Below are 11,156 nucleotides of genomic sequence, written 5' to 3' on the forward strand. Positions count from 1 at the left end.
GAGGTCGAGTAAAACAAAATGTTAGTCGAGCTTCCATTATCAATAAGAATCCTTTTTACATCATAGTTCGCTATTGTCGCCGAGACAACAACAGTGTCATCATGGAGAGTTTGGACTCCCCGAGCATCCTTATCTGTAAAGATGATTACATCATCCTGGCGCGGTCTCTTCATCGACTCCCCTTCAGCAGTCGTTCCTCGATCCAATCGTCTGGAGATCATGTTGATGACTCCAGCGGTAGGCTGATTATTCGCTGCCTTTTCAGTCAGTTGGGGTTGTCGGTCGAGAAGGGATCGAGCCGGTGGGTCCCTTCGGTACTTTTTAAGATACCCTCATCATATGAGGGCCTCTATTTCATCCTTGAGTTGGATGCATTGCTCGGTGCTGTGACCGTGGCCCCGATGGAATCGGCAGTATTTCCTTCGGTCGAGGCCCTTTGCCTTCAGAGGCAGGGGCCGTCGCAGGTATTCTGCTCCTTCGATCTCCATCAGGATCTACGCATGAGGAGCGGAGAGAGAGGTGTAGGAGTCATACCTGTGATGCGTCGGTCTCGAACTCCGACATCGAGACGATCTCGGACTCTGTCATCGGGGCGAGACCCGTTTATCAGTCGGGGGCCTGCTAGGTTCGGCAGGAGCTCGATTTTTCTTCCAATTCTCCTTCTGGCCCATGTCCTCGGTCAGGCGTCGGTCGGAAGCTCCTTCGTCCGCACGCATGTATTTATACGCGTGCTCCAGTAATTCGGCATACGTCTGGGGGAGGGTCTTGTCCAAGGAATATGTGAATCGGGACCCCCTTAGCCCTCTCTTCATGGCCGAAATAGCCATGTCTTCGTTGAGGTCCCGGACCTCAAGTGTGCTGCATTGAATCAGGCCACAAAGTATCGGAGCGTCTCATTTTCTCCCTATTTGAGGAAGAAAAGACTGTCTAAGGTTCGTGGCGATTTTTGACTGGTGCTGAAATGGGCCACGAAAGAATGCTCGAGCTGTCCGAAGGAGTGGATACTCCCTGTGCGGAGGCCGGAGTACCAGGCTCTGACAGTTTTACGAAGTGTGACGGGGAAGCTGATGCAGAGGAGGACATCGGTTGCCCCTTGAATTGTCATGAGAGCCTTGTAGCTCTCCAGATGGTCAACTAGGTCGGTGGAGCCATCGTAAGGCTCCACTTGAGGCATCTTGAACCGACTAGGGATCGGTTCGTCAAGGATAAATCGGGAGAGAGGTTGGGTGGTCCGAAAGTCGACGTCGTTCGAAGATTTCTGACCATTCACCTGGAGTTGAGCAAACCGATGGTCGATTTCTTCGAACTTACGTTTGTAGTCGTCCAACCGTCGGTGTTGTGAAACCCCAGGGGTTGAACCTCCCGACGAACTTGAGAGTGAGGCGGATGGTGTCCGCGGCCACTTCTTCTTCCTCGCCCGCTCTAGCTAGGAAGGAGAAGGACGTCAAGATCGGTGGGTGTCGCGCCGTGGCCGCCTCGCTCCTTCCCAATGGGAGTGCTGAGACGGTTGCTCTTGAGGAGGAGACGGAAGTTGACGTGAGCGTCAACGGCTGCTTCTGGACGGCATAGGGTGCGTCGTCGATTGTTCCGTCGGCGGTTGCGGCAGCTGAGTCGGTTGCTGTTGGAGATTTTTGACCGCATCTGTCAGAACGATCATTTGCCGTACGATCGTCGCGATCTGTGCCTCCATGGTCACCACTGAATGTGGAGAGCTGGGTTCCACCATGGAGGGCAAAGGAGGGGCCTCTTCCCGATGGAAAGAGTGCCTTGTCGATCCGATAGCTCTTGATCGCTGAGCTCTGATTTTCGTCATCTCGAAAGATTTTTCAAGCTCTATGGAGCTCGCTGGCTTACCTCTGTCGAATGACTCTCCTTCCTGGCGCGCCAAATCTGTTGCGGCCAATCTCCTCGTCGTCCGATCGTCGGAGTCGTGCATCTGCAAGAAAATTCCTCACTGACCGGAGATGCCTTCGACGGAGACCCTTCGACGGTCAAGTCAGAGAGGAGACTAGGCAACAGTGAAACTCAGCGAGAAGGAGAGAGCTAGAGAGCTCAAGAGCTTAAAGGCGCTTCAGAGAGCTTGAGAAAGCTTGCTTAAAACTTACCAAAACTGTTGTCTTACCCTGTTTTATAGTAGAATGCGGTATGGTCCCGCCATTAATGGTGCAGACAACTGGAGAGTTGTCAAATCGTCGGGGACCGTCAAATCACTGTGGGTTGTTAAGTCACTGGGATTAATCTATGTCCTTAGTAGGACAATGCCCTAGGGCGGCCATACCGCATGTCCTTGACAGGACAACTGTCCATAGCGGTTGTACGGTGTTTGGACGGGCTGGCCGACTATATGTCGGTATTCGGCTACCGGAACATCGGGTGGTGACTCGAAGACACCGTCGGCTGATCTGGTGCCTTGCGGAAGTCGGACGTCGACTTCGGTCGGATATTGTCGGTAGTCATTGTCGGCAGTCATTGTCGGAGTCGTCCGTTGGTTCGGTCGGTAGAGTCGGACGTCGGTCGGATCGATCTGAGAGTAAGTCGGCATACAAAGGTCAGTCGATATATCTCAACAAAATTAATTATCAAAATAGAGTGCTTCTGGACATTCATGTTTGAAATCTAGTTGTAGCTACAACCATGCTTATTATACAGTTACAGCTATATCATTATAGTAATGAGCACCCATCCTAATTCTTCCAGCCCCTCCTGTGAACTTGGATACCATGGGTCCTTTTGGCCACCGAGCCATCCCAAGCACAACGTATTCAGGTAGCCCATTTAAAGTATTAACTGTTGTGGATGTCACACCCTGGACCGGCCCAGCCCTCTCCGTTACTTATCTTCATAAGGTTGGGCCGCCTTTAGAATTCGGTCCGATAACCGAACCGAACCAAGCGAGTCGGTGGGAGCACGTAAAAGGCGATGCGTGATCTGGGAGAGAGGGTTTGAAGAAGACCAGAAGGGAAGCGCCGCCCCCTTCACCCGTCCGCCATGGTCGCTTCCTCTTCCTCGTCTTCGGATTCTTCGTATTCCTCCTCCTCCTACTCATCCGACTCCTCTTCTGTCCGTGATCGCCGCCGCCGCCGCCGCCGTCGCCGTGAGGGCAGAGACGCCGTCAGGGTTCGCAAGGATCACCGGTCTCGAGGGAAGCGGAGGCGGAGGCACCGATCTCCCAGCGATTCCTTTTCTTCTTATACCAGTAGTTACAGGCGAGTAGCTTCTTTAACATATTCTGTCTCTACAAGGAATTTCTAGGGTTAGGATTAGGGCAGAATCTTGTTCCTTTCGTGCAAAATCTTTCTTTCCAATGTATAATGCACATTCGGGCTTGGATTTTGAGGAATCCTATTAAAGATATAGGTTTTGGAGGCCTTCTGATTGATTTCATATGTTGTTGTATTGTTTGGATTTTAATATGAGGATTAGAATGTTTCTTGAGACGAAGCCTCGATATGGAAATGGATATTGCGTAGAGTAGACGGATTTCGGGAAATTTTAAGGCTTTGGTGAAAGAACTGGCAAGTATTCCGCCGTACTATTGTTGCCAGAATGTAAAGACTCAGGAGGGTTGCTTGTTGGATGGTGCTTAGCGTGGTGTTGTAGGGGCGATTTCTTTTTACTACTTTTGCTTCTCCTTTTTGTCCTTATAAGTTATAATTTTTAACAAATGATGATATATTTTCCTATCAAACTAATGTTATTGGAGTCAGACAAAAGATGTGCACTAGGGGATCATGTTCATTTATTTAGATTAAGTTTTGTGCCATAGCTACGAATATGGTTATCTGCATCAAAACTTGTTGGCTTTTCCCAAGTGCATGAAATTCTGGAGGATCATTTTCTTGATACATAATCTTAGGCTATTTGATCTGAAAGGTTGGTTCTTGTTATTCACCAATTGGTTCCCTTTGCCGGGAGATCTGACACCAGTTCTATAGAATATGTCAAATGAACCGCCAGTTATAGATGCACTCAATCCTTTTATGGTGTCTTCTTGAATCAGAGTTGTGATCCATAGAATCATTCCTTTTGATGAGACAAACTTTTGTTGATGATGATGACATGAGAGCTATGTGAATTGTACAAGATAGATTTATGGGTTGAATTAGAGAGCTGTAACTTTCCTACCATAGAAGAGCTTTCTGTCTTTAAAATATGCATGACCCAATATCAGCTTGGCACTTATGATTAATGTGATGTTTTCTTTCAGTTCTATAGAACTCTATCATTTGCTTGTTGATGTGTTATTTTAGTACTGAACATTGATTATGATTTTACAACAGTAGTGAGAGCTCCTCTAACAGTGAATATGAGGCATCAAATCGATCGAGGAAGCACAAACATAGTGAAAGATCAAAGAAGGTGTGCCCTGATATGCATTTGAACGTTTATCGTGAACACATCCATTTTCTCAAGCATTATATACCTTTGTTTTTAAAAGTTCTGATCAACATTTTTGATGTTAGACCAAGGAGAATGACCGAAGCAAGAGGCACAAACGCCACAAACAGAAACATAAAGAGGTAGGTTATTATATTACCTGTAGGTCTTGTGGGTAAGTGTTCATGTGGTTTTTAATTGCCCTGTAGCTTTAGTGGGTTGGTGAGGAAATTGGCATATTCGAGCTTGTGATCTGCGAGATCTTACTTAGCATAAATCTACTAGTAAAATATGAGATGAAGGTGCATAACAGATCTAAGCATTTGGAGATTAAAGGCATAGAGCACTCTTTAATATATAATAACAAGTTAATAGTTAATTTTGCTTTGGTAAAATTCTTGCCACCTCTGTGCTGAAGCAGAATTGTCATTCTGCATATTCATGTATCTTCATTTCATCTGTATAAAAATAGGAAGCAACTGCCTCATCATAGTGTTTTCAAGTTTTTTAAGTTATAGCAAGGGATCCTTATATTACTTGCTGCCTGTTTCTGGGTTGGCTCTTTGACATTGGAGCTGGGGTCTGTAAATGGGTGAATGGATGTTGGATTGGCTTGCTGGTGTCATGTTGGCTTGGTGATTTTTGGCTATGGGAGCTATATATAGAAGCTGCAAACTGAGCGGTGCGGCAGCCCTGTCCAGCTTTCAAAGGTAGTTGAAATTAACAATCTTCATTTCAGGCTTTACAGGGTTCAATAAACTCTTTTTATTTAAAAAGAAAATTCTTTTATTCTCCAGTTCCTTGGCCGTGCCAAAGAGGATGGTGTTCGGCGCAGTGCTGTGTCCGGCAAAAAGGTCTGAACTTTTGTGTATTGATCTATTGCTATAAATTTTTTTGAAGATTAGAAATTATTCTTTAGATTTTTATTCTTTTCCAGATTATGTTGAAGCTTGAGAAAACAAAGGAAGACAAGTTAGCAGAAAGCAACCGCAATGAGTTGCTGAAGTTTCTGAATGCTAGCTATGATTGATAAGTGGGGATGATGGCATCATTATTTATGCAGAAACGAAGAAGTGTTTGAACAAACTGTTGTGAAAGTAGTTGCTGCATATGATTCATTACAATATACGAACTTCTTCAGAAAATGTATGCATGTTCTGTTTTCTTCCTTATATGGAGCATTAAATCTTATTTTATCTTGTAGCTGCATTGTACGAATTATTTCATGTGTGTTATAGCTAAATTTCTTCTTTTTGTCACCAACCTCTTCAGTTATATGGATCACTCCATGTTCATTATTTAAAACTTTATTGTCTATCGTGTTTTTCAGTTCTGTTTTGTCACATTGTATTTATGGAAAAGAACTTGCAGCTTTACTATCTTGTGTTGCACTGGCATGATGATGTTTAATAGCATGATGACCTACGACCTTTTTTTTTTTTTTTTTTCAGTATATTGATTTTCTTGAACCTTGGATACTACTACTACCAATGATAATCTTCTTAATCTGGTAACTTATCAAAAGATGCCCATAGTTAGTTGTGACTTTCTGCCTGTTGGATGTGTATCAGATGTCTGATAGGGGTTGTAGTGATTTGCAAGGTGAGTTGTGTGCCATTTCTGTAATGCTTGTAGCCTTATAATAATTTTTAGTTGACTAAGCACTCTGATGGGCTAGAAAGAAAACATTGATTTGTTGGCTTTTTCTCGTGATGATGTTAGACGTTTTGATTGACTAGATCATATGAGTTCAAAATAGATGTTTAAGGTGCTTGGTGTCTGAGGTTTTGCACTGGTTAATTATAGAAGTCTTTTGGAGTGCATGAGTGGAAGTCCAGGCTGTTATTTGACTGGTATTTAAAGAGAACTATTGGTTGCAACAATCTTCTATTTCTTAGGTGAGAGTTTGGTGTTTTGCAATTAGATTCCTACTGCTGCATCGCGGAGAAGAAACTTGTTGTTGAGTTTTTTCACTATCTATATCTCCTGAAAGAATTCAGAAGTGTTTTGAATTGTGGGTTGTTTGAGATTCATTTGACTACTCAATTGCACAAATTCAAAATTTACGTATCTTAGGATGCGAAAATAATTCGTCATGAAGTATAGGCCTTGTTTTTGAGTTCTGCTGCAATTTTTGGTATTGTGACCAGGAACATGCATTTACCTCTTTGAATCACACTTAGTGCTTGGTTTTCATTTTAAACTTCCTCGATGTTCTTTGTACGTCTTTCAGTTCCTCATGGGCCTCTCTTTACTCTCGAGGTTTGTTGTGCTGGTCAGAGTTTGGCTGATATCTCCCCTTCACTTGAAATAAGTTGGAAAAGATGTAGAACATAGAAATGAGGTTGGGTAGTCTATTTTGGTAGCGGATGTTGAAGTGCTCGAATCAACAAATTCAACCAATTTCAGGGACAAGAGATGTAACTACATTTTTTGATATCTATTGGGTTGAACAGTTGAAATTCTTTATTTTGATTGTTTGAAGTCATTTAGGAAGCTGGGATGCCCTGGTGGTATGGGGTTCTTCTCCAACCGATCCCAGTAAATAACCAGCCCCGTCTCCTCTTGATCTGCCATCAACTGCAGTTAAAAGTGCACTTGAAGGCATAAAGGCTTATATGCAGGTGTTCGGCACCTTTGTTTGGTGATGGAGGCTAGGACACTTTGTACAGCGAGTGAGAGGCAAAAGAGAGCAGAGGAGGGAGCCCAGGAGGGCTGCTGCTCTGCTCCTAGGTTTGGTTTAGCTTTGGCTTAACGTAGCATTATTTCTTTGTTCTGGAAACTTGTCAATGATGGACGGGCCATGTTAGTGATTAAATAGTGGAGTGAGGAAAGCGTGCTCAAGGGGCTAAATTTTATGGGAGGGATTGGTATTGAGCGTTTTGGGATTTGTTAATGGTTTGATGGGATGGCCGTTGGGAGAGTGATGTGGCTTGGTGGAAAGTTTTTTTTTCTGAGCTTGGTGGACGTTAGGTTTCCGGTTCAACACCTCGAGGCCCGATGTTATTATCAAAATATTTTTCATGCATTGTTGGCAATGCTATGTGGGGAAAAGAAGGGAAATTGGTGCAACTTACAATTCCGTAACATTGTGTTTGAAATTTTTTTAGGTAAGCTTGCTAATGCTATAATAATGCATGTGAAGTGTTTTGTAACGAGGCGCCAGCTTGATAAGCTGGTAAATCCTTTGGCAGTTTTACCGGGAGGATTGGAGTATCTAGAGAAGAGATACCTTTGTTCTGTAACCAGTTGCTTACGGAATCTTCTATTGGAAAATTTCAAACAAATAGCATTGCGTTTTTAAATTTTGGCAGGTGTTTTGGGTTGGTTTGATTTTTGTTGATGCTTGCAATATTGGGCTGTTGGGGACATCTCCTCTTTCTTTTTCTTTTTTTTCTTTCCTTTTTTCTTCTTTATTTTCTTTCTACACTAGTTTCTTTTCTAAAGAAATGTGTGGTGGATCTCTTCCATTTCAAAACAAGTGTAGACCATACGCATGAAGAGACAAACAAGTTGAGACATGAGGCGAGTCGACATGACAAACTGATTATTTACACAAATATTAATCTTAGAAATAATTGAGATATTGAAAAGTCGAGCGCGATACGTTATTTAGATAAACATATGAGAAGATTTGACTTTGCTCCTCGATCAAGCTCATTGATTGGATCATGCCATGCCGAGCCAAAAATGGATCGTGATTGAATTGCAATTAGGCTAAATCTCCTGATTTCATTAGATCTTTAGCACATTCAAATCTGTCATAAGTTTAATTATAATACATGCGAAAAGAAAATCATGAAAAGAATATTGTTGATGCTGCTCTCCACTTTAGACGTAGAAAGACGGAGAGTTGATATTAAGTTGAGGGTGAATACATAGCAAAAAAACAAAAAGAATGGATCCAAATTATGGACCGGAAAGGGCCTGAGAAAGAAAAAGAAACCTAAACCTACAACAGATACTGTTGCGGTCAATCTCCTCATTGCCTGGTCGTCGGGAACGAGTGCCTGCAAAAGAAAGTCCACGCTGACCGGAGGCGGCTCCGGTGGGGACCCTCCGACGGTCAAGTCAGAGAGGAGACTAGGCAATAGTGAAATAAAAACAGAGAGCTCAACGAGAGAGGGAAAGAGAGAGAGAGAGAGAGAGCAAGCCCAAGAGTTCTCGAGCCGACCCCTAGCACTGTTGCCTTCCCCGATATATATAGTGGAGCATGGTGTGGCGCCGTCATTAATGGCGCGGACAATTGAAGAATTGTCAACTCACTGAAGATTGTCAGAGTCGCCGTAAAGGTGTCAAATCGTCGTGGGACTGTCAAATCGCTAGGGTTGATCATGCCTTAGATGGGATAATGCCCCTAGGCGGCAGTGCCGCATGCCGTTGTCAGGACTGACAGTCTCTGGCAGTAGTACGGCGATTGGAGGAGCCGACCGACCGTAGGTCGGCGGCCAGCTGAGGGGCGTCGGGTGAAGATCTGGGCCCCTCCGACAGTCAGTCGGGCATCGGACTCCATGGTGCAGACGGTTGGGAGAGCGGAAAAGGTCTGTCCGACCGACGTATCCTCGGTCGGTCGATAGCCGCCGATCGGTCGGTAACAGCACTCGTCTGTCGGTAACGGCTCCCGTCGGTCGGTCGGTAACGGCACCCTTCGGTCGGTCGGTCGATAAAGTCGGGCGTTGAACATGTAGGCCCGATGATGAGTCGGCATGAGCGGGGTCGGTCGGTATTTTCCAACAGTTGCCCCCCTTCACTCCTGAGTCGAATGGTGCGCTGGCCAATGTCTTTGTTTGGGGCAGCAGCGTCGGGCGAAAGGAGTGGATTACAAGCGTGTCAAGTTCCGACCGTCCGTGGGCCGGTATGACGACCGTACCGTAGGTTGACATGATGACGGGCGCCTCATGAATGTCGGGCGATTCGCTGGCGTCAGATGTCCTATCGGTGTCAGACGTCCTGTCGGTGCCAGACATCTTGCCGATGTCAGACGTCCTGTCGGTGCCAGACGTCCCGTCCCATCGGGAAGAAAAACCGTCGTTCCCGCCGCCCCTTCGGGGATACGAAACGTCATGGCCTCTGTGCCACGTGGCAGGTGGCCATTGGGACGGGTCCGTTGGAGCGGATGGGGATGACGTGGCTCGATCTGAGGATGGGTGTGTCGAACCGTAGGGCCGACGGACGGCCCGGATGACGCCACGTGGCGTGATCTGGGTATCCCTCATTGGTCGTGCCTTCATCTCGACCGTCGGGGGGTACTATATATACAGGGTCGCCCATATCCAGGTTTTACCCTCCTCACTTTGCTGTCGAGATTCTGCCCGCGTAGCCCCCTGTACCAGGTACTCCACTTTCCTCCTTCTCAAGGGTCTTCTCTTTTTCTTCTTCTAAGGGCCTTTCCCATCTTCATCGTCTTCCTCCTTGCTTTCTCGCAGCCTTCTCCTTCTTTTCCTTTATTTCCTGCTTTCCATCATGGCCAGAGCGTCTCCAAGAGGAGGTCGGTCGGGAGAGCCGACTGACGACCCTCGGTCGACCCCGGAGGTGGAGGTCTCTTCACTTTCGGGGCCGAACGTCGATCGGTTCCGGGAGCAATATTGCATCCCGAAGCAATTTTGGCTGTCCGCCCCTGGTGCCAATGGTCGGGTCAATAGCCCGCCCGAGGACCAGGTGGCCTTCTACGTTGAGGACCTCCGGGCCGGCCTTCGTTTTTCGGTTTCGGAGTTCGTCCGAAACGTGCTTGACTATTACGGGCTATGCCTGGCGCAACTCGCGCCGAACTCGGTTCGACTAATAGTCAGTTTTGTCCTGTTATGTCGGCTTTTGCCGACTGAACCTCGGATCTCCCTCTTTCGAGCTTTCTTCATCCTCCGACCCCACCCTAAAGCTCGAGGGTGGTGGTACTTCAATCCTCAGAAGGGGCTCTCTTTCATCACTGGTCTTCCGTCGTCCATTCACGGATGGAAGAACCAGTTCTTTTTCGCATCTTCTTCTACTCCTTGGGGGTTCCCTGCCCGTTGGGGGAATCCCAGAACCGAACCGAACGAGAACAGCCGGGTGGAAGCCGAGGACCGGGAAGACTTCCACCGGCTGAAAGACATCTCGGTGCCGAAGCAGAGGGAGCTCATCACTGAGCAGGCCCTGTACGACGCCGGCCTCAGTCCGGTCCCTCGCTTAGGTCGATTTTTCATTTTTCTTTCCCTTTTTCTTTTTGTCTTCCCTTTATGGTGCTTTATGGTGCTGACCATTTGTCGTTGTTTACAGATATGCCGCCGAGGTCGAGACTAACGGCAGCCGACGTACGTCAGTACGCCGTTCGGAAGAGGCCGACGCAAGGGGTCGGGCCGTCGCGGCCTCCCAAGAGGCCCCAAATAGCTCCATCGAGCGAGCCGACTGGGTCGGGGGTGGAGCCCATCATCGCACTGTCGGCGCCGACAGTGCTCGTCGAAGTCCCGTCTGAGGGACCGTCGGGCGAGGGCGCAGCCTCGCCCGAGAGAAGGGCGGCCGATGAATCGGTCGACGGCGCACCGGCTGCTCAGCCGGTAGAGGAGGATCGGGAGGAGGCGCACGAGCCCGAGCAACCCGCACCCGCCGCTGTCGCACCCTCGGTCGATACTCGGTCGGGCTCAAGCTTGCTTTCCTTCTCCGACGTCAGAGCCTGGATATCCGATCGAGGGAAGGCCCCTATGGCGTCGGGTGACGAAGGAAGGTCGGTCGGTGGTGGGGGGTCGACCGACTCCCCATTCCCCGAAGGTGCGTCGGGCCTGGCCAACCACGACTTGGCCAGGAGG

The 11,156-nt window shown here is 47.2% G+C and overlaps 1 protein-coding gene across 1 annotated transcript; it reads left to right on the plus strand.

Moving 5' to 3' along the window:
* The first annotated feature begins 2,877 nt into the window (after positions 1–2,877).
* On the plus strand, positions 2,878–5,636 carry LOC105039880 (uncharacterized). The gene is made up of 6 exons (XM_010916192.4): positions 2,878–3,206; positions 4,281–4,359; positions 4,464–4,520; positions 5,043–5,087; positions 5,175–5,231; positions 5,315–5,636. The coding sequence occupies exons 1-6, from the start codon at positions 2,989–2,991 to the stop codon at positions 5,405–5,407; spliced, it is 549 nt and encodes a 182-aa protein (XP_010914494.1). The 5' UTR covers positions 2,878–2,988; the 3' UTR covers positions 5,408–5,636.
* The last annotated feature ends 5,520 nt before the right edge of the window (positions 5,637–11,156 follow it).

The sequence above is a fragment of the Elaeis guineensis genome, chromosome 1 (genome assembly GCF_000442705.2).
Source record: "Elaeis guineensis isolate ETL-2024a chromosome 1, EG11, whole genome shotgun sequence".
NCBI classification, from domain to species: Eukaryota; Viridiplantae; Streptophyta; class Magnoliopsida; order Arecales; family Arecaceae; genus Elaeis; species Elaeis guineensis.

Coding starts and splice junctions, on each gene's coding strand:
- LOC105039880 (XM_010916192.4), top strand. CDS start 2,989: ATGGTCGCTTCCTCTTCCTCGTCTTCGGATTCTTCGTATTCCTCCTCC. Junction 3,207..4,280: donor TCTTATACCAGTAGTTACAG/GCGAGTAGCTTC, acceptor ATTTTACAACAG/TAGTGAGAGCTCCTCTAACA. Junction 4,521..5,042: donor ACAAACAGAAACATAAAGAG/GTAGGTTATTAT, acceptor AGCTATATATAG/AAGCTGCAAACTGAGCGGTG.